We start from the raw sequence: 24353 nt of genomic DNA, 5'->3' as shown, positions 1-24353 counted from the left end.
ACTGCTACACAGCATAATATATGTATGTCTTTCACCAACTTAAACTTGCAAACCAACGACACATTGTATTTTTGACTCATAGATGAATTTATCTTTTGGAAGGTGGTGAAACCTACTTGAAAAACTTATGAAAATCGGGTAAATAATTTTTTAAAAATTTTCTGGCAATGATTCAAGTGAATGAATCAGCTAACGTGAGTTTGCAAATTTATCTGTTGGCGCGCTATCATTCTCCTTGGCGCCTTTTTGGTGACGAAACTGCACAACTTGAAATAAAGTGAATGTTAAAGCTAAAATCGTTTAAACTGGTTAAAATAATAGAAAAATGTTATTTTATAAGTAAAATATTAAAATAGTACCTTATGGAGGAGATTTTTCAGAAAATAAAATACGACAGTAGCGACGCCACGCTCTAAACTGGCTCGACTTCGGTTGAAATACGAATGACGAAATTCCTCACAGAAACTCGTTGAACTCTGACAAGTCATTCGGCAACTGGACGAAAACATTCATTAAAAATGAATATTACATCAGCAGGTAACATTTCTTGAGTTAATTTAGAGTAATAGCTTGAAAATAATTCGCACCACGTGTTTTTTCTACAAAATGCTGTAATATAATTGAGATATAACGTTTTCCTCTGATGCAAATCATATTTATTTTTATGGCCATGCTCGTCTGGTAAACTTGTCGATAAATTTTCTCTGTGATGAAGAATCTTTTTAATTTTATTTATTTGACGCGATGAAATGAATTTCTTTCAGCTGGTATTATCTCCCTCCTCGATGAGCCCATGCCGGAGCTCAAGGTTTTTGCCTTGAAGAAACTGGACTTGATTGTTGATGAATTCTGGCCGGAGATTTCTGAAGCCATTGAGAAAATGTAATTATTATTCTGCTTCAAATATTTGTTGATTCTCATTTTACATTGTGCAATAATATTTCAATTTTATTGCAGTGAAATCCTGCATGAGGATAAAATATTCAACCAGCATGAATTGGCGGCTCTTGTGGCCAGCAAAGTTTACTACCACCTTGGGTCCTTCGAAGACTCTCTCACATATGCTTTGGGTGCCGGAAATTTGTTTAATGTAAACTCTAGGTCAGAATATGTGGACACAATCATTGGTAAGTCCTGGCGGGAGGTGGCTTTATTTAAACGGCAATGTGGGTAATCATGAGCCTTATTAAAATAACGGTCACTATACTTCATAAATGGGTTGTGCAGTGAAAATTTATTCCGGAAATTTCAATGAGTGCATGTATTATCTCGTGAAGAAGTTTGTACTTTTTCCTCATTGTTTATTTAAATGGGCCTCTTGTAGCTGTTATATGTTAATGATTTCTTTCATCCTTAATTTTTCGGATAGCAAAATGCATAGACTACTATACCCAGCAGCGAGTGGCTATGGTGGAAAACCCTAGTGAAGCTAAGGAAATAGATCCACGCCTAGAAGCTATTGTGAATCGTATGTTCCAGCGTTGTATAGATGATTGCCAGTATCGCCAAGCGGTTGGCATTGCCCTGGAGACTCGTCGCATGGATGTGTTTGAGAGGGCCATCGTGCAATCGGTTAGTACAAATCAAACCGTCATTCTTTGTTTGGCCTTGTCTTTAAGTGGGAAATTTTTTGAATTATAATGCATTTTGCTAATACCCAATCTTTGAATAAGCTCCGTAATATACGAGTCAATTGCCGTTCACCAATTGTGTATTCCATGTTTATCTTTCAAGAAGTATAAAGTGATAGACTATATGCTCTGTTATTATCTTTGAAAAATGGCCTTCAGTTAGCTATTCCATTGGCATAAGCTTAAAAAAATAATCTTTAGAAGTAATCAATTTTATTTTATTTACAGGACGATGTTCAGGGGATGCTATCTTATGCTTTTAATGTTGCCATGTCTCTGATACAAAACCGTGGTTTTCGAAATGCTGTTCTTCGCTCACTTGTTGGGCTGTATCGAGGGTTGGCGACTCCTGACTATGTTAACATGTGTCAGTGTCTCATATTTTTGGATGATCCACTTGCAGTTGCTGAAGTTCTTGACAGGCTTTCTAAAGAATCTGAGGTAAGAGAGGAATGGAAAACTTCTGGAATGAGTCTTGTGTCACAGCCATATTTTATTTGCAAGTTTCCCATGTGAATTATACTATTTCATCCTGTAAGTATGCATGTGTGAGCATAATTAAATATTTAAATTGTACAGGAAAGTACTCTCATGGCTTACCAAATAGCCTTCGATTTATATGAGAGTGCCACCCAGCAATTCCTTGGAAGAGTTTTGCAAGCTATTAGGGCCACTGCTCCAGCCGAAGGGTCTGCTGCAGCTGGAGATGGTATGGAGACAAAGTCGGATGGGGATGCTGCTGCTGTTGTAGTTGCTAGTCCATCAGAAGTCGACAAGACAAAGGATAAACCATCAACAAAGGTGCTTTCAATTCTTCAGTGCACTTATTTGGTGTTTATGATGTCTTTGGAGAAATAAATTCATTGTATGACATTTTGCTATGGCATTTTCATGGTGTATGACATGTGTATTTTCAAGTCACCTTTTAATTACAAAAAAAAACAAGTTACTCATAGGTATCATTAGAAGCTTCAGTTGCTTGCATCTGGTTGAACGATGAACCAGCTTGACTTGCCTACAAAAAATAGGAAATATTTGGAAATTCCATCTAGCTCGTGAAATTGGTCAAAATGAGGCTCAAGTTCGTCATGAAAATTTCATGATGGATTGGTGCATACTTTTTCTATCCCATAACTTTTCATTAAAGCTATGTGGTGAATATGATAATCATATCTATCTTAAGTAAGACCTTTTGGGGCTCATAAGGTACTGGAAATTGTGGTGATGGCTATGAGCACTGTAATAAATTTTTAGATTTCTTGATGAAAGTGTATGTCAGTGTCTATATGGAAATGATTCATTCATAGTGAACCAGAGGCACTAATTATGGTTTAAGTACATAATTCTTTTAAAAATACATTTCCTGTCTAGGGCCAAAAGGATTGGCCTGCTTGCAATTTATGTTGTAACTTGTGGAAGTGTCAGTGCATTGAGTCATTGTTTGTAAGTCTTTTATTTGCCATTACAGGAGGAAGAAGAGAAATCTGGGGATGCTGGAAGACTGGAATGCTTGGCTTCTATCCTAGGAGGTGAATTATCAATCAGCCTTCAGCTGCAGTTCCTCATCCGAAGTAATCGTGCAGACCTCCTTATACTTCGTGGTACCAAAGATGCTGTCAGGGTGTCTGTATGCCATACAGCTACTGTTATAGCTAATGCATATATGCATGCAGGCACCACCAGTGACCAGTTTCTGAGGCAAGCATATAATTAAATTTATTTAGTGGGTGGAATTAATTGATTTTACTTAGTTCCTTAGTTTCAATTTCAATTTTTAAAAAAGAGGAATTTTCAAGTCATGATCTTTTTCTGATTTTAAATTTAGAATTTTCTTGTCCTTGGTTGTTTATTTTACATTTCATGCTTGCAATGAGTTACAGTAATGAAACCAATTGTGGTACTCAAATTTTGGGATTAGGTAGTACTTCTTTGGCAATTTCCTATTCATCAGAATCCATTATTTAAATGTGTAATTATGTTGAATAACTATTAACATGACAAAAAGGTTGAGCACAAGATAAATTAATCTTATGTTTGCGTGAAAATGTATTTTTTGGCTGCTTTATACTTTTGGGTATTTTCACTGCTGGTCTTTTCTGGTCACCAGCCTTTGCAGTAACTAGTTTTTTCTTGTTGGTATCAGTATTTGGTATTTCTGTTGTCATAAAATTTTCAATTTGTGCAGGTAAATATCTTGCTGTCATTTAGACCTTATGTAATTATGCTATGCTAGTTTTTGGGCTTAGCTATGTTGTGGTTCTTCTTGCATAACCATAGCCATGCATTTGACTTTGTCATAAAAAATAACTTCTGAACTGACGTAACGTATTCTAACTTGGCTTTGTTACAGGGACAACCTTGAATGGTTGGCAAGGGCTACAAATTGGGCTAAACTCACTGCTACTGCATCATTAGGAGTGATACACAGGGGGCATGAGCAAGAGGCACTGGCACTCATGCAGTCCTATTTGCCTAAAGAAGCTGGTCCTTCATCAGGATACTCAGAAGGTGGTGGCCTCTATGCTCTGGGTCTGATTCATGCGAACCATGGTGGTGCCATCATTGATTACCTCTTGGGACAGCTGAAAGAAGCTCAAAATGAGGTAATTATTTTATAATTGGATGAAAAGATTCTGTACTTGCTTATCAGGGTCTTGTTCAATGAAAGTAGTGCTCCATCAGAATTTCAGCATAGGTTTTTGTGGATTGTTTGCTTTATCAGTTATAGTTGAGCTTAATTCAGCAGTTCTTTTTTTTTGAAATTTCTAGAAGCTTGGAATGTTGAAGCATCATTTTATAGCTATCTAAGTTTTTTTGGACAAAATTGTATCATTAGATTTTAATGTAGGTATCTTAAATGTTCCTATCTTCACCTTTTTTCTGGTCATGTCATTTTGATGGCTGTTAAAAAATTAATTCTGTATGTACATCATGTGTAACTAAGTCTTCCTAATGTATGCAGTAGTAATTGATCACTGACTAACTACTTGATCAGCAGATGGAGATTTTTCAGAAATTAAAATTAGAAAAATGTGTTTTTCAAGGTTTTCTAGAGGAGCATGTTATTGTATGCATTGGCATTTTTTATACAACTTGGATATCTTTCGTTTGTTTGTTTCGTTTGACTCCGCTTAAGTGCGTTTATCTCATTTTGTAAACAGTGTCTGAGAGTGTTACATGAAAATTAAATTTGTCAGTGAAGTATGTGATAATTGCTTGCTATTTTGTCTGGGTGGAATATGATTGCAGTCAATAAATCAGATTTTTGCAACCTTATTAGGTGTCTCTAATCACATGTGTCTCTGCCCTTAGTATCAAGTGCTCACACGGGTGCTAGGTCTGTCTAAAGATCAAGTGTATTGCGGTTCAGGTTTACGACATGACAACCTGAGAAAGGTGTGCCCACTCTTCTACGTACCTCTCACATGAGATGCATTCATGAACACTCTCCTGTGCATGATCCCAAATTCTTCCATCATCTTTGGTTCCCAATCATTTGTATATCTGACAACAACTGCTGTTACATCTAATGCAACTGCAAGATCACAAAGGTTTGGTTGTGATCTTGATATCAAAATACATAATTAGTGTATCCTGCGAATTCTGTTGAAAAGGGTACAATACTTGGTCAACTTCATCAAACTGCTTATTTATAAAAAGATGTTCAAAGAAATTTATATGTCAGATTTATCCTTATGTGGAAGCTCTGCTGAAAACAATATGGCTTAAGATTATCCTAGGAATTGAAAATGTTAATGATTTCAATGAAAATAATACAAGAAATGACAATATTGTCAGGAATTTTGTCTTATACTTATATAGGAGAAAATGAAAGGGGGTTATATATTAAAGCACAGAATTGTATCCTCAAAAATTGGAGAGGATTATTTAAGAATAAGTAAAGCAATATGTAGTGCTGCTAGAACACTTGCTTTGATACTATATGTTTGAGTGATGGAGTGGCTTACTAAGAAAATGAATTCTTTTTGGTGTTTCCTCCATTTTCCAGTCTGTGGTTGCTCTTATGCACTTGGGATTTTTGCTTATGGAGAGGTGGACTCACTTGCTTATATGTGATGCCATATAGGTCTGTCAATTATTATGTATTTTGAGCTTGGTTGTTGTCGCATTGCTGGAAATTTTAAATTGTTGTATTTCTTTCCGCATCCATTACCATTCTCGATTCATAATTTTATTAAGCACATATATTCTTTCCAAAATTATTTATCCACTTATCTTTTGATTTTATAGATGGTTCGCCATGGAGGTTGTTTGGGTCTTGGATTGGCTGCCATGGGCACTCACAGGCAAGATGTTTATGAACAGTTGAAGTTCAATCTTTACCAGGATGATGCTGTGACTGGAGAGGCTGCAGGAATTGCAATGGGAATGGTGATGCTGGGATCAAAATCCACACAGGCTATTGAAGATATGGTGGCGGTGAGTATAATTCTCTATGATTGTCTTTATGTTTTCAATGCTGTGAATGGGATTATTTCATAATTTATTTGCTTGGCTAGTTCTTGATTGTTTTGAACCTTAAAATTCACTCGCTTTAGTGAAAAACTAGTGCTGGAAATAATAATTTCTGCAAATTTCACCTATTCCATTAAGTGATAGCCATGGGTTTTGATGAAGATGGCATTACTTATAACCCCAAGTTATCAATAAATCTTGAATGAATGAGATTAGCAATAGTTATCTATGTCTAGATGTCTAGATGTCTAATGTCTAGAATTGAAAAATTCCACAAAGTTAATCCTGAAGTAGTCTGTTTTGGGGAATAGGACAATTGCGAGCTGAGAACAGCTTCTTGAAAGACATTGCACAAGTTGATTTTTTGTAATGTATGAGCGAAGAAGCTTGAATTAGTCTTCATCCATGAAGTTTTTGGTATGTGGGAGTTGCAGTTGTGTAAGTTCATGATAATTTAAATAACTGTCCCATCAGAAGGAGCTCAAATTAATAGCTGTAGCATTTTGAAACTCCGACCCATGGGTATTGCAGATATTGCATGAGGATTTAGAGGTTTGGTCAATTTCTATTTAATCAGTGGCTCTAATTTTATCATTATTTTAATAGTAAGCTATTCTTGTATCTCCCTCACATTCTTTCAGCGATTGCGATGGAAGAAAGACATAGGGCAACTAACAGTTAACTACTCTACCCATCCCCATTCTTTAGTTTGTGTAATTTGGGGCAGTAGCTAGCTGCCAATTAATCTTTAATCCTAATATTTTATTCCTGTTGTAATTACAGTAAAATATCCTTATTGAGAACATTTGGATGGTGGGAGCCAAGTGTTTCAATCTTTGCATTACATACTTGCTCAGTCTTCTTCCTTGGATATCTTTTAATTTTGATCTAATACCTAAAATGCTACAGCTATTAATTTGGGCTCCTCCCAATAGGACAGTTAATTGAATTTTCATGGGCTTACACAACTGCACTCCCACACACCAAAAACGTCATGGATGAAGACTTCAAGCTCCTTCACTCATACATCACAAAAAATCAACTTTTTCAATGTTTTTGAAGAAGCTGTCCTCAGCTCGCAATTGTCCCATTCCCCAGATACCTAAAAACCTAAATTCATTAATTGATGCCTGGAGACTTGACCTGATTGCTTGAATTACCCAATTTGTTTAGGCATAGGAGTGATAATCATGCTGGCATTGCCTTCGAGCTAACAAGCCGATACATTTACATGATTCTTCACTTAAAACTAGGAATAGGTGGATTATGTCAATCATTTTCACTGGTTCTGTAGGTCAGAGCCAGAAGTTACCGTATTCCTCCGAATATAGTCCCCCTCTGAATATAGTCCCCCCCCCTAATTTTGAGGCTTGAGTTTCGGAAAAAAATTTAAAAAATGGGTTTGAATATAGTACCCCCCTTAACTTTTTCACGGGCATTTTTGGAAAAAAAGGGGGACTATATTCAGACATATACGGTATGTTGAAAAGAATTGCGAACATTCAGGGGAGTTCCGCTCATTGATCACTCAGTGAGTGGACTACTGCTCACCCCCTGAATGTGATTGGTTATATATAACCCGACCACTATTGAGCAGCTGTCATTTTCCTAAGAATTCTTAGGTGCACGCTCCCATCGCTCACTGATGAAGTGATCGCCATGTGATAAATAGTCCCATTATGTTTGAGGTTGATTAGTGCTTTTTGCAATTTGGAGTATTTATTGAAGCTGCAAAACATATATGTATCACTTTAATCTCTATGTGACAAGCATATAACAAAAATACTGAAATGCAAATTGAAGGATTAGTTTGACATCTCAAGGTGATCCGCATAAACAACTACATAATTGCCTTAGTGGATTTTTAAATGGCATTAAAGGTCATCGAATGGAATAAGATGGCCAGTAGGATGGGGAATATTCAATTCTACTACTATATATGACTCACTAAAACAGTGACGGAAGAATCATCTGCTAGCTCTGCATGGACTAAGTGGCCAAAATGCGCACAAGGAGAAAGAAACATGGAGGCACAATTTATGAAGGAATCAATGAGGGAAGTAATTAAAGACAGACAAATGAAGACTCAGGGGGATCAAGGGGAATAGAGAATCAATCAAATGAAAATACATGGGAAGAAAATCAATACAGTAAACTCTTGATTTTACGAAGTCAGTGGGACCGGAAAATTGGCACTTCGTAAAATCGAGTTTCGTAAATTCAAACCTTTTTCATAAGTCACGAAAAAAAATGTTCGCTTTTGTTTCTTCCGCCGTTTTTTGTCAATAGTGGTCTTATTTAAATGTTTTCGGTGGTTATTCTCGGTATAATTCATAGAAAAGGCTTTTTGCTATCGATTTATGATGTGAATAATCGTTAAATAATTATACCACCATAAAATTCCCATTTCTTGTTCATACTTCAACATCAACGATCGCTAAAGAAATTCCCGACCAGTTTAGAAAACGTAATCAAATAATGAATTGCAATGTTTATTATAAGAATTAACAGTAATAAATTTGTGGTTAGGAGCCAATAGCTACTATTAAGTATGCAAAAGATAGATATTTGTTTCTGACACCCACGGAATTTTAGCGGCAGCCGGCCTAACCGCCATTTATGTCGCCCTCTATCGCTCAGTGACGAGAAAAAAAGAAAAACAAGGGTCTTAGCCCGTTTCCAAAATAACCTTCGTAAGTTAATATTTCGAGTTACTTTGTATTTTCAGCAGAATGTGCTCTATTTTCACTGAGATTCAATTACGATCATAAATAACGTAGGATGTGATTATCTTCTGGCGAATATTTGAAGTAAATTCTGTTTGAGTTCTCCGTCCGACTACTGTGTTCCATCATCTTTGCAGACGTTGCCATAAAAGACTTAATTCTTCATCAGGACTGTATTCTTCATACCGGGTGTGAGGTGACCTGTTCATATAGTATGTTTCTCTCCTTTTATGCCGACAGGAGCAAGGTTCCAACCGGTAAACGACAGGAGAAACATCTTACAGTATCGGAGAAATATAGATGGAAACGTTATTATCCACATTGATTGTTTTCCTACAAGAGACGTTTTATCATTTCTCAACGTGGTTAAGTATTGGTTCGCTAGCGTGAATTCCCAAAAAATGACACGCAAAAACCTGTACCGTCACCTCATTTAGTTTTCGTGTTCCTTTCTCCGCCGTATTGAAAGTTAGGCAAAGGATCATTGACATAGAGAAAAGATTTTCTTAGTTTTAGCACTAAAAAATAGTCGCGCCATAATCGTAAATAAATATAGTGTGGAAAGAGCAAAGAAATTAATTTCAATTGAAAAGTCAGCTGAGAAGAAGAGAGACAATTATAAGCGCGGCACAATTTTCCCGATAGTGGAAGATACTTCTTCCGCCTCTCTCCGGTTAATAACTTCCCCCCGTTGCAGGTAAAGATGAACCATGCCCTTCTCCACAATCGGGGAACGTTCCCAGTGGGTGGGGTGAATAAGAGTGGGATGGGGATTGCCTGAGGAAAGAAGTGTGGTCAGCACAAGGACTGGTGAAGGGGGCAGGACAAAGAAGGGTGGGGAAATGGCCTTCAGCTCTGCCTCAGTCTACTTTTGGGGGCCGTATTTTTTTGCGACGCACACAAGCTCAGTCTCCTTAGGGAGGGAGTGAATGGGAAATGCTGGGGAAGGAGGGGTTTGGGATGCGTAAGGTGGGTGTCAGCAAGATCAGCCAAAGGCGGCAGGAGGGAAGGGACGGCTTTGGAAAGACAGCACCCCAGCATGGGAGAACGGGGAAGCGCGCGTGAGAAGAAAGTTCATGGTTAGACTTGGAAGTGCGTCTTCATTACGAGAAGCCTGAAATATAAATTGGCGGTAAATAGAGCCCAGTACTTAAGATATTTAAGTTGTTCATTCACAAAGGCCAATATATACACGAGAAGATATTATGGCGCGGATTGCATGTATCAACGTCCATTTCGGGATGTTATTAATTTCTGTTCCCATTTATAAAAGTAGCAAATAGATTTGAAAGAATGATAATCATGAATAAAAATATCTAAATCGATATCCAAACGCACATGAGCAAAATAGATGAATGTGTGCATACCGATCCATCGCAAGTAATACCGCTCAAGCTTCTTCCGGTATTGGACTTTAAAATCCTGGATAATGCCTTGGTCCAAGGGCTGGGACTTGCTAGTCGAGTTCGGGGGTAAAAAGAGGACTCGAACATTAGCCAATTTTAGATCTTCCACGTATTTATGAACGGTGGCATTATCCATTATTAAAACAATTTTGCTGTTCTCTCCAGCAATTTTTCTCTGTAGACGTATAACCGTTTGCTGGAAAATTTCTCGGGTCATCCAGCTGTTTTTATTTGCATGGTAAAAAACGGGGAGGGCTTCCAATTTTACATGTTTTAAGCACCGTGGCCTTTCAAATTTCCCAATGACAACGGGCTTATTTTGTCCGTGCCCGTTTGGTTGACGCACAGCCCCCCAGTAACACGCACTTTACTCTTTTTCCCCCCATGGCACCTTTGCCCTTTGAAACCCAGGGTTGCGTCAGGTAATGCATTAAAAAATAGCCCAGTTTCAGGGGCCAGCGAGGGTGAGCTCGTCGAGGAAAGGGTCCCGAATTAGGGACCCTTCGAAGTGCTTCGGCGAAAAGTAGTCAAGTAGTCTTCGAAGTACGTTCACAGCAGTGCAAAGGGTTAATTAGGGGTGTACGAAATACTCCGCGCGACCTTCCTGACATGTTAAACTACGAATTATTGTCGATGCAATGTTTACGAACAGGCACGTAAATAGGGGCATAATGTCAGCCGCGATATTTTAACTGAACTCCTACTCCCCCTAAATTCCCACAGTGAGGTTTTTGGCGACCCATTTCTCTCCAAAGTTGCATTATCATTTACGATTTCGCACTTTTGATGGACCAAAGTTGGAAGCGCTGATTTTTTAGCTACTTACGCCGGCGTAACTAGTTTTGTTGACAAATTTTTCGCCGTAGTTCGTATAAACGAATGCCATTTGCTCCTAGGGACCGAGCCGAGGTTCGTAAATTCAAAAAATTTCGTATAATCGAAACTTCGTATAATCGAATAGCGCCATGTATTTAGCATAGGCTTTTCACCGGGACCGCAATATCACTTCGTATAATCGAAAACTTCGTAAAATCCTGCTTCGTAAAATCAAGAGTTTACTGTATAACTGTTTATGAAAGAGAGAAAACAGTGACTGATGTTTGCCTCAAAGAAGAAAAGTTGGAGCAAGTGGAGTCATTCACCTACCTTGTGAGCACAATTACTTGGGACGGAAGTATGAGATGCATCAGGCATCGATAAGTTCAAACTAACTTGGTATTCATGGCAATGAGGCCACTATTATGCTGGAAGAGCTTAAGAGTGGAAACAGTGAATGGTACCTGAAGATATTTGTATGGGCAGTGGCACTCTATGGTTTAAAAGCTTGGACAATGAAAAAAAAGTGATCTGAAAAAAATTAGAGGCGTTCAAGATCTGGTTCTAGAGTAGAATATTGGAGTAAAATTGATGGAAAGGGTGAGAAACTGGAGAAAAAAAATGACAATATGAATCATTGTATGCCATAGAAGAACTCTGGATTGGCCGTGAAATGAGACATAATAATAATAATAATCTTTATTGGTCAATAGTATTCATTAAATACACAGACCTCGTCACAGATGAAATTCAATTGCACATACATATAGAATGTACAAGAAAAGATAGTCGCAGTTCATAGGCAGTGTACAATTAATAAAAATAATAAAAATAAATGAAATATAATAAAAAATATATGAATATATTAGAATACAATATCACGTGTGTTAAGAGTAAAATATTCACTGACAGAATACAATGGCTGTGAGGCTAGCCATGAGTGAATCACACTCTTGAATTTGGTCAAGCTAGCCATTCTGGCTGAGATAGGGAGATGGTTAAATAGCTTGATACCTAAATTATGTATGGAGAATTGGGTTTTGGTTAATCTGCACTGATTTAGTGATAAGGAATTCTTATTTCTTAGGCTATGGTTATGAGTTGTACTTCTTATAGGGAAAAGATCAAGGTTTTCTTTCATATATAGTAAAACTCTGTACACGTACATACTGTAAATAGTTAAAATGTTCAATCTAATAAATAGTGGGCGACAGTGTTCACGAGATGGAGAATTAGTTAGTATTCTAACTGCCTTTTTTGCAAAAGAAACACTGATTTTATATCAGGGGCACTACCCCATATTTCTAGGCCGTAATCTATGTGGCTGTTAAAAAAAGCATAATATATAGATTGCATATAATCAGAAGGGACTATCAGACTTAGCTTTCTTAAAATAAAGAGAGCTTTGGAAAGCTTTTTATTAACCTCAGTGGTGTGATAGCTCCAACTGAGTTTAGAGTCCAGATAAAACCCAAGTAACTTTGTTGGCTTGACTTTGTTGGCAGGCTTCAGGTTACAGATAAGCTTTTGAGTTTTTTCTATGTTAAGTATAAAGCCATTGAATCTAAACCAATCATTGGCCAATACTAGATGATTGTCTGCACTTTGAGCAGCATAGGTAGTAGTTTTGCATAAAGAATGGATTTTGAAGGTATACTGCATGGTAGGTCATTGATCATTACTAAGAATAAAATGGGTCCCAAGACAGACCCCTGGGGAACACCGTAATGGGTTATAGCAATTACTAGAGAACTAGTGGGCAGGAAAATTGATGAAATAGTATCCAGAGTACGTCCGAGGGACAAGTACCTGCGTATCAAGAAAGATACTAGGAAAGAGAGCCTCAGGGAAATAAATGAACGTGTATGGGATAGGGAGAAACGTATGGCTGTATTTTACCATATCTCAGGGTTGCAATACTCTAAATGAATGAAAGTGTCACCTCCTTCATGTATTCCTAATACCATCTTCGGTTATAAGCTAGCTAACCAGGAGGGAATAACCGTATTCCTCCGAATATCGTCCCCCCTATGAATATAGTCCCCCCCCTAATTTTGAGGCTTCAGTTTCGGTAAAAAATTTAAAAAATGGGTTTGAATATAGTCCCCCCTTAGCTTTTATCACGGGCATTTTGGGAAAAAAAGGGGGACTATATTCAGACAAATACCACCACCAATAAAAATCACCACCATATTGATTAATAATTTATTCAACATGCAAGTAATGTTATTGTACTGCATGAAAGTATTTCAAGAGCCTGATAATGTTACTGGAGCTATTATAATCCAGATATAGGTTGTATAACCATAATTTGGAGAATTAACTTCAATACGCCTGTAGTAAACGTGTTTCAAAATAATAGGTAAGCATTTAGATAATTTACATGTAAGATGTGTAAGTTTTTGTGCTCTGATACTTAAAATCTGTTTGCTCACAGTCATAACTCAACTTATAATTCAGTACAGGGATGAATTTCTTGAAAAATTTGCATAATATGTACTATAAAAGAAATTTATGGAAGCGATGTGATTATCATTGCAAAGAACATTTGCATCTACATTTTCTGTTATTACTGTCCACACATTTAAAACTGGAATTGTTAAAATGGAATTTTGTGTGTACTATATGTTTATTGAGTTATATATTTCATAACAATATTAATACAGGCATCCCCCGAGTTACGTATGTCTCGACTTACGTAAATCCGTACTTACGTAAGTGATAACCGTATTTCAAATGATTACGTTAATTTTCGAATGAGAGCGCGAAGAAGTAGATATTCGCTCGTACAACCTGTGGTAGAAAAAATATCGAATAGTTATTGAGTTTTTTACGCGCTAAAAATAACAAAGTGACCCTTTTTGTCATTCCTCAAAGGAATTTTCATTAATTTCTGTAGAAAAATCGCTTATAAATCCCAAGTCAGCAATCAACGTGAAAATTTGGAGTTCTAGCGATGGGAAGTGGTTGCATGGAAGAAGGAGGGGAGAAGAAGGAGACTCCTCCTTCTTCCATGGTGGTTGCGCTCACTCCTATACCATACAGCTTGTTACACAGCATACACACCCGAACTCCGACTTTCAACTATTTAAAAATTATATCCTTAAGTTTGGACATTTCCATCTGTGGAATTAAAAGAAAATAAAGTTCAAGCAGAAATTTTTATTGCGGAAAAGAATTGTTTAGTACTCACGTAACGGCATTCAAATTTTGAGTGTTGGCAATGAACGCCGCGAAAAAGTTAAGAAAAAGTTGACTCACGATATTAATTGCGTAATTTTTTACATGTTTCTGGCGGAAGATTTTATTAAGCTGCATATTGTGTGCAACTGTAATTGAATATTGCGTCATTGGAAGCTTTTCCCCACTAACTTTGTTGCACGTTAATGACGGAGTTGGCTGAATAAAAGCTCACTTTTAATTAGCTTCGTGCATTGGAAATACTCTTCGATGTTTCCAGCGAAGTAAATATTCAAATGATGATATTTTCACGTTATTTTATTGAGATATGAGAGAATGAAAGTATGTTTCCGTGCGTGAAAGATTGAGGGTATGTGCGTGTGAATGTATCTAAGAATATAGTAATTTACTGGTATTTTTTTGTGTGTTATTTACTCGTAATCTTAGACTCTCCTCCTACGTGTATTAACTGTAACAGTGAAACCACCAGATTCATCGATCAACGTAATATATAAAAGGCAGAAGATATAATGACTATAGGTAGGTAGACAATGCATTCTTTGGGCCCTTAGATCGTAGTATAACATAATGAATCAATTTAAGTAATCAGTTTAGTAATGTAGTGTTGAGATACCGTACTTTCCCGAATCCACGCGATCGGTCAACTCTGGGAATAATATTACGCATTTTGATTAGCAATGCTCGAGGTGCAATTCTCAGACTATATTAATGTTTATCGCTTTTGTATCTAATAACGTAAGAATACGCGGTAGAGTTCATGAATATCGCAGTGAATTGAATGAAACTTCACCGAGAATTTACCGTGCATTTCTCCGCTGAGAATTTCACCGCCCCGATCGAAATCTCTGAAGCACTAACGCAAAGGTTCGACTTACGTAAATTTCGACTTACGCAGAGTCTGCCGGAACGCATCTCTTACGTAACTTGGGGGATGCCTGTACCCAGTTTAATGGCGACAGCCATCTTGAACGTCTATAAGGGGGCTCCTGTGTAAGCTTGAAGCATCTTTCACCCATCCCGTGGCCTGAGGGTGAGTTGGGGGATACCTCCGCTGCATAAATGCTCAACAATCGCTCACCTAATCAAATTCGCTCATCTAGTACTATAAGGGCTATCTAGATGAGCGGATTCTATTTGGTGGGCGATTGTTGAGCGTTTATGCAGTGGAGGTATTGACATCAGTCCCCTTCAAGGGGGGGTATAAATTCAGTTTGTGAGCATAGCGGTCACCTAGGTACCCACTATGAATCTGGGCCGAAGTGTACATATGTACTTCCATGATGGCCACACTCTTTTTCAATCTTTACCTAAGGATTTCAGTATTATTCATGATTACCTTATTTTGAAATTGCTTCTATTGCTGGAGTAGCTCTTTCTAATTTTTGAATAATTTTATTTTCGTACTGTTTGTATTCAATTCTTGTACAGTGCACACCATAATTTCTCAATCTTCAAGATATTATCTGTGGACTTAGCTCTTTCTAATTTTTGAATGATTTTATTTTTGTACTGTTTGTATTCAATTCTTGTCCAGTGCACACCATAATTTCTCAATCTTCAAGATATTATTGCTTTTGAAAACCTGGTTTTCCATGAATCCTTTATCATTTATCGTCTCCCCAAATATAACCATTCCTCTTTCTCCATATTTTGTTACACATTATAACATTTTTTTCATACCTTGCCCTCTCACTGGCCACCATGTTTCTCAAACTACTGCCCTCAATCAATGTATGTATCTTTATACCATAAATATAAATAGTTCAAGTCAATATCAATAAACATAGAGAGACAAAAAAAGAAACACTCACACAGGAAAATAGATTCGGAAACTTTTGAAGTACTAACTTCTTTCTCAACCTCGGTAAGAATGAGGTTGCCGACTGAAATTTCATTTTTCCAAAACATTGTTTATACCATAAATAAATACACCTACAAAATTTCTTATTAGTCGTAAAACAATTCCAAGCAGTCCAGTTTAAGGTATATATTTTTTTCTCTAAATCCATGGAACAAGCACTACTGCCTTGATATTCGGAATCTTTATTTAAGATCTAATAATTGAAATGGTGATTATGGTTGCATTCCCTTATGTAAAAATCCTCCATTCATCTTCACCCTGGCATTGGTTTTGGCTTGAGTCTTTTCTTGCTTGTATTTTCCTGAGGGCTTTTTCTACTTTAAAGTTACATACCCTTAGCTTGGGTATCTCCTGCCCTTCTACTTTATTTTTAGTCTTTTTGGCATATTCCAGCCATCTTATAGCTCCATGAAGGCCATGACTTCTGGCTAAGCTGAATGAGAATTTTCCACTTTAACTTTTCTGCTAGTAAAATTTTCCCAAAATTTGTGGAAAAATGCCAGCGTGTTTCATTGACATGGTGATAATTAGTGCTGAAGTAATAATGAGAGTAATGGCTTATTTTTCATCTGTATCATGGATCTAATTATGAAACATCGGCAAGAGCTAGAGTCAGTGTTTGTAATTGTATGAAATGCTAATGCTATGTATCAAAGCGTGTCAGATGGTGATGTTTCATATGATTATGTGCCACTGCTCCCATGTATTCATAATATCACTGTAATATACATGCTAAGCATTGTATGAATTGCAACTCACTTGAGTCTGTTTTTTTTTATCAATAATGTGTATTGCTCTCATAAATGACTTATTTCAATGTCATGGGCATATTTAGAGACAATGGTATACATTGCAGCTTAGTTTAAGCACCTGTGGTGAAGTTATTTCTTTATCCAGGTGTTTGAGTGAACTGTATTGACACATTTATCTACGGAAAATCATAGGATTTCCCTTCCTCATAGGGAGATCTTTGATTTCTGTAGAAACAGCAAAGCATGGTTTTGCTAATAGTGGGCCCCGCCGCCCCAATGACGGTGTTGGGCTTCCCTATCCCCTCCCTTCCATCCCTATCCTTTCCCTGGAGGCATCGTTGGGCTCTCATTGATGTGGGGCGCCTCCCATTCTTTTGTCCTTCCACTGTCCTTCCCCTCCTGAGGTGCAAGGGTGAAAAGCAAAGGCTTATATACCCTGCCCTCGAGAGAGTAGCCCTGCGAGCCCACCAGGGTCCTCGTTTCACCTGTATTGACACATTTGCTTACTTTATTTTGACACTGATGAATGTATTACATTGCTATGTAGTCACTCAGCAGGTGTTATGCAGGGTGCCTGCATTCTGTTTATCACAATTCTGATGTTATGACCCATCCATGGCAATTTTTTTTCTAAGACATTTGAGAGGATGAGAAGCCAATGGTAACAAGTGATTTTTTGTTCTTAAGAGAGTTAGGAATAGAAGTTGGGTATAGAAAATAAACGAGACCAACTGGATATTTAGTGGTGCATTTGTTTTTCCACTTGATGTCAGCGCAGAACTGAGAATCACTGGTATCCCTTGGCCACCAAGTTTTTGTGCATTTCTTTTATTAATTTCAGCACCTAATGCTTTTTAGATCGAAAATCACTTGCACCCCTTGGCTTCTCACCCTCTCATTTTGTATTCTTATTGTTGTCTCCAATTTGCTACTCATGGGCTAAAAGTCGCCAAAAACCAGTCGAACTGTACATGCCTTTTATTCATTCATAGTATTGCAAAACGGAAAAGTTTCAAAAGGAGAGGTAGGCCCTTGAATGCCAAGGTTAAATTGCTATTAAGTGGCAAAAGAGAGGTGGTCTGGTCAAAAATTATGAATAAAGATGGAAGGATGCTAACTGAGTGAGACGAGATTCTGATTAGATCTAAGGAATGTGGTGAGGATCAGTATTACGAAAGAAATGGGCATTAAAGGTTAATTTAGAGAAGGAAAGATCAGTGGAGGGTTGGGGGTGTGGCTGGCTGGAGAGAGCCCTTCATGATACGGATATTCTCAAGATATGAATGTATCTTCTTAAAAGGTGTAGATTGGAGGGATAGGCGACTCATTTGTTATCTGTTTATGGCCCAGGCTGTGCAAATGAGGGCAGAGGATAGAGAATATGGGTGGGCAAGCTTTGGCCAAGGAGTTAGGCAAGGCTGTCCACTATCGTTGTTGCTGCAATATGTATGCGGAGGATTTGGTCAGAGAAGTGTGGGATGAGTTAGAAGCTGGAGTAAAAATGAGGGAGTGATGCTTAAATCAGTGAGGTTTGTGGATGATCAGTTGTTGATTAGCCAGTCAGCAAGATGGCTGCAGGCTCTTGCGGATGCATTTAACAAGTGTTGTGAGGAATATGGCATGAGGATTAATCACAAAAAGACCAAGGTTATGGCAGTTTTGAAAAGCATTGTGAGTTAGGAATAGGAGACAAGGTAAAAGTTGCTCTTTACATGAGAAATGTGGGCATTTAGTGAGGAGGATGAGAGAAGGCTGGAGATATTCAAGATGTGGGTCTGTAGAAGATTGTAGAAGGTGAAGTGGATAGAGAGGAAGAAGAACGACCAGGTGCCAGACGTGGTGGGTGAGGAGAGGAATCTTCTAAATGAGATAAGGAGGACACAAGTTATGAATTGAGCGAGTACTGAGTGGGGAGGGAATGTTGATAACAGTGTGAGAGAGTTGAATATTGAGTAAATGCTGGAGAGGATGGAAGGAAGTGGGATTGCTAAATAGAATGAAGGAGTAGGCCTTATTGTGAATTGAAGGGGGAAGTTAATGATAGGTACTATCAGAGTACTTCTTTAACACTCCATGGAAATCTACATTAAATCGTAAAATACGTTGGCAAATAAAATAAATAAATATTGCAATCCTGAGATAGGTGTGTTGCTGCCCTCCATCTGCCTTTTCCAAGCTATCTTTGATGTTTCTTCCTTGTGTCCCCCTCTTAGCCTGCCTCAAGTATTCATTTCATGGTATTCCCTGGAGTACTTTTCCCTCTATTATCACTCAATTATTTGGTGTATTGCAAAATAACCATGTCTTATAACATTGCCAGTGCACCAGGTAAGTCTCTGGGTGTTTTACAGTTTCCCTTCTCCTGTTTCTCAGCTCACTTCCTTGTTTCTCATCCTATCCAACTGTCTTCAGCAATTGCCATCTACTCCTGGTCTTTAAGGCATCTATACTTCTATGATCAGCTATACGTTTTTACTATAGTTTAAATCAGGTAATTAGCATATTTTTAAAATGATAGTAATGCTACTGGAGAGGCAGGTTTTGGAATGTTCTTGTGATTGGCGTCAAATATGCTTCTCGGTGGAACTAGAATGGTAATAGGCGGTGGTGATCAAAAACCCAGATGCTTTGTGCTTTGAGAGAAGTGTAGGGGAAGAACTTAAGGGAGAAACATGGCATCGAGGTTAGGCTACTCTTCATGAAAGGCAGTTAGGGGACTGTGGTTTTATGTCCCACTCATTGGTTGAAATGATTTACATAGAATGTACTTCGCGCAGCATCCCACGGTTTTTTTTTTTCAAGAGGAAGGCCCTCTGTTTTTCACCGCTGTTGCGGAGGTGCAAATTCACGCTCTCTGATTGGGAATACTACACACTAGTCACCTCATTTCCCCGTTATCCTCGATGACACTTTCATCTATATAAGTTTTTGGTGCGCTAAAATACGGTTTACAACATTCACAAAACAATTCGAATACTAGGGTCGCTGGAATGGTAGAACTCCAGCGACCCTAGTATTCGAATTGTTTTCTATCATGTGACTACGACCACGTTAAAAGCTCGCATTACTCTCAATGTGTCGAGAATAATTTGTATTTTTTCAGTACGAATAACTCGATTTAAACTTACCGTATTTTTTTCGAAAATTTCTCGATGTTTAGAATCGAAATTTTTCTACGTTTGTCTGTAGCTCATCTTTAATAATTTTTCATCTGAGAAAACTTGAGGCAACGTTTGGAGTACAGGTTAATTCTGACTTGAGTTAACTCTGTATACTCTGAAAACATCAACTGACAGCGGAGGTTTGGAAAGAGTAAGTTTTACCGCAAAAAGACCGGCCGAGCGAGAGTGATGCTTGCTATTACCGGTTGTAGCTTCGTGAAATTGATTTGATGCTCTTGCCCATGGGCCTACAGAACGATACATGTATACAAATTGTATCGGCGATTGCCCATTGGGTGTCATGATCCGGCCGTAAGCTTTACACCACGCTCCTGCTTTTTTGAACTGGCTGACGAAAGTGGATTGTGGGCTCGCCTTTACGTGCGGGACCTTAATAATTGAGCGTAGGGGGGTCGCCACTGTGGTAATCCTCGTAATGAAAAGGAAGCGTGTGCTCGGGACCGAGTTATTTCGGGCACCTCATTCACGGGGTCCCCAAGGAACGTAAATCGAGGATATAGAATGGGAAGGAGGGAGGTCGCATTCATCATATTTTCGGGGAAGCCCTGAGGGGGCTTAGAGGTTGGGAGGGTTCTGCAAAAGGGGAAGGGACGCAATCTAGGGCGAGTCGACTGGGAGTTTTGCGCCGCCACACCGCCGACGCCGCAGAATTTTTCGGCGCCGCCGATGCCGACCCATCTCACCAGCGCGGCGCGACCGCCACCACGCCTTCGTCGTACAAGCGGCATTTTTTAAATTATGAGAGTATAATGATATTTACTGGTTATCATAGAATAATATCTACAGAAAAGTATGTGGGGTATTCTTACTGTTATAACATTTTTTCATTTATGTAGAAACAGCTAAGCTCGGTTTTGCTTGTAGTGTAGTGTAGCGGCGCCGCCTTAGTGACGGCGCAGTTTTCTTCCATCCCAATCCTTCCTTCCCTATCCCAACCTTGCGGCGTCGTCGGGCTCCTTATCGCGGCGGTGCCTCCTTTCCCCTTTTTCTTCCTCTGTCCTTCTCCTACTGAGAGGCACGGGCGTAAAAGTCTCGGACTTGGTTCCCGGCCCTCAGGAGTATAAATTTTGCGGGCCCGCTCTGGGTAACCGATTACAATGTCAGAGAATAATAAGCTGAAGTAAGTTTTTTTAAAGCCTGGCAATTTGAAACTACAATTTAATGGTAGTCATTTAACTACTCCATTTTACTGAAACTACTCCGAAAGCGAGGGTTTCAGTTTCAGGTCCGAAACCGGGGGAGGGAAATTTTTGAAAAACAGGGTACTAAGTAGAGGGTTTTAAACTACTTTTAACACTTTTTATCATCGAAAAAACTTCATTCGTCAAAGAAATCTTTTGTAAATTTATGATTTTTCATTATATTGTTTTCTTTTATAAAGGAAAGATTGTGTTTTATATTTCGGTGGTTGGTCCGGACCCCGCTACCCCGCTGAACAGATGTTTGTTGCTTCATAAGTGTTATAAAATAGCATCATTATGATTTAATTTGTAATTTAATTAAAAAATGCTACAAAATGATTTTTTTCGCCTCATACGTTGTTATGGTAAAAATAGTTTTTTTGGGTTGGGGGTGACCTTTTTCAAAAACTAAATAGAAATAATCTTTTTTACTTCGCTTTTGAACAAAAGTTCCATCAATTTATAGCACAGGAAGAAAGGGTTACAAAAAAGTCATAACCCTTATGCACATTCTCCATGCACATGAATGTCGATCATCGTGTATTTTTCTATCAATTCACTGTGTGCTGTATGCGATTGCCCTATGCCAGAGATCTTTGTTTCTAAAAGGTTGCTTTTCATCAGCCTCCTAATGAGTATTATATTTAGAGAAAAGTGAACGATACTGTATCCTGAACGACGGTGGTTGATTAATTTCCTCATTTTCATCGTATTATACTTGTTAATGCATGGAATTTGCCTTTCGTGCATTAATTGATTTTTTGAAACACTATGTCAGTCGTTACTCGATGTCTACCGGAGAAAGGCTTTGGACTTGTTGATGGTATGAAATGCAGGCAGGTGCTAGAGATAGAAGGCGGAATGAATGCATTGAATGTGTCAAGAAGACGAGGCCGCGTGCGTATTGTGTGAATTTGCTTTGTTTGAGGAATTTCCTTGGGTAATGTCCGGCCCGCGACTAGCGTATGCAGCTATACATTTATCTTCACTCACCGAGGACGTTTGCATCAGTCTTAAAAATCTCGTCATGGGATTTTGACTATCTGGTATCTTGGATAGTAGTGTGCCGCACTTTTGTTTTAGTACTAAGTATTAGCATTTGTTTATCTGTGATATTATAGTATTAATCCTTTCAAATGAAATTAAAAAATCTCGAGTGTGCATGATGTGTTGATATTATGGGACTTATCATTATTAAAATTATCGTAAAGTTGGTTTCATTTTACTAATGAACTTTTCTGTAAATACTTCATTTTCGGCAGACCATTTATGATACATAGATGACAAATTTCGGACGATTATGGAATTATCCTGTGGAAACGTACCATTACCGTCACTAAGAGAACAAACACTTGCCAGTTCCACGAAAAATAACTTAAATTGTGACCCGAGTAACGTTTATTTCATCAACGCCCTTTCGTTAATATTTGGCTTATTTTATTCTTCTACGACCAATGTGATGATGTTGTACGAAAGGATAACCAGGTCATAATTTGAATTTTTTAGTGCGTAAAATTAGTAACTTTTTCTAAGTGATGGTTCATTTACCTATTCAGTTATACAAATTCAGTTATATTTAGTTGTCCAATAAGGGTTGTTTGTACAACTTGGAAAGAATAGTTTCACATGCGATGGAGAATTTTCAATTTTAATTTTACTGTAATACTTTTTATTTTATCGTATTTATCCGTAAAGTTGATATAATCTGCCGATGTTGACTCTTGGACTTTTTTCAGAAAGCCATGTAATTGCACTAAAGTCACGTGCACGAGAGATGTTTTGAAATGCAAACTTTCCCCTCAACAAGGTAAAAAAATATTATTATTCTTAGTATGTGAGTTGCGTTCAATGTAAAAATCTTCATGTAACAACTGCGAGAATGAAACGAATTCCCAAAATCAAATGAGAGAATAATTTACCGTAATTCGAGTTCTCTCGTGATGACGATTTATGAAATTAATCCATGCGTAATACTTCGTCGCTGGCTTATAGTTTCAATGGTGGATATAAAATTTTAGTTGAGTAATTTGTAAGTTAGCTGGTTTAATGGAGTTATTCGGCGATAGTTGTTCAACTTAAGTCCTACATTTACGGGGAATTAAATTTTGAGGAGAGTTAGTCTCATGACTGAGTTTTTCAAATGTGAATGCTCATGCATGGGCTCTGCATCACAACGAACGAGTTTAACATATGTGCACTTACACATCATCTGCATGCAGTTCATGACACAGTCTTACTTCCATGCAAGAAATTTAGTGCTAGCGACTGGCGACTTCAGTTGATACTTCCGCTCAAGTTTTCTGATCACGAGTTCTTAATAAGTGAAAATATTGTCTTTCTTACTTTTCCTTCCTACATGCCTTTTAGAAATTTTGCGTGTCACTACATTCCTGGTTTTGACGGATTCCACGCTTTTTATCGCAATATTGTAAAACCATATTTGAGATACGGGAGTATATCGATAAGGGCCTTCTCTACGTGCCCTCAACATTTCAAGATTATTGCTTTAGTTTAATAAAGAAATAAGTTCGTAAAGCGTGAAAAAATGACCGATCGAGTGGGTGCGATGCGTCCTCTAAAGCCATCAGTTGGAAGAGACGGGCGTGATGCAAGTCGATGCGCGTTGCTAAAGCTATTTTATCAACGAGATGAAGAAGTTGGATCATTTCAGTTCTAAAATCTATTCTTCCTGTAGGCATATAGAATTTCAGGGTGTCCAGCGACCGGAAAAATCCGGAATCGTGCATTAATTTGTAGTCCCTGGAATTATGCATGAATTTTTGCTCCAACCTGGATTTTCAAAATCTTTCACATAATTTTTATGCCAGTACGACGCCCATTTTCTGGCCTTAAAGTTTGGCGTAATTTTAAGCGCAGTACCTTAGTGGAATTTTTACAACCGCATCGAAACGTGGAATGTCAGACAAGACAACAGACTCGAAATGTCTAGCACTCTTGTCTCAAGTAAGATTCAAAAACACGAAGAATGGAATTCTAGGTGTCATCAATTCTAGGTGGCGTCTACTTAGGAGGTCGAAGCAGCTTCTTAATAAATTTTAATTTTGCATGCAATGTGTGTTAACTGACCTGCTAATAAATAGGCATAAATAATACTAGTTTA

At 38.0% G+C, this 24353-nt stretch overlaps 1 protein-coding gene across 1 annotated transcript in view; it reads left to right on the top strand.

Moving 5' to 3' along the window:
* The first annotated feature begins 426 nt into the window (after positions 1-426).
* Positions 427-24353, top strand: part of LOC124161400 (26S proteasome non-ATPase regulatory subunit 1) — a 36835-nt gene continuing 12908 nt past the window's right edge. The window contains exons 1-9 of the mRNA XM_046537718.1: positions 427-537; positions 765-882; positions 958-1127; positions 1370-1572; positions 1860-2072; positions 2211-2432; positions 3100-3329; positions 3982-4234; positions 5883-6071. Coding sequence (XP_046393674.1) covers positions 519-537; positions 765-882; positions 958-1127; positions 1370-1572; positions 1860-2072; positions 2211-2432; positions 3100-3329; positions 3982-4234; positions 5883-6071 — 1617 coding nt within the window. The 5' untranslated portion in view covers positions 427-518. The remainder of the gene's footprint in view (positions 538-764; positions 883-957; positions 1128-1369; positions 1573-1859; positions 2073-2210; positions 2433-3099; positions 3330-3981; positions 4235-5882; positions 6072-24353) is intronic.

The sequence above is a fragment of the Ischnura elegans genome, chromosome 6 (genome assembly GCF_921293095.1).
Source record: "Ischnura elegans chromosome 6, ioIscEleg1.1, whole genome shotgun sequence".
In the NCBI taxonomy this organism is placed as follows: domain Eukaryota; kingdom Metazoa; phylum Arthropoda; class Insecta; order Odonata; family Coenagrionidae; genus Ischnura; species Ischnura elegans.
Note: the sequence above shows the minus strand (reverse complement) of the source record. Positions and strands in the feature narration are given on the sequence as shown.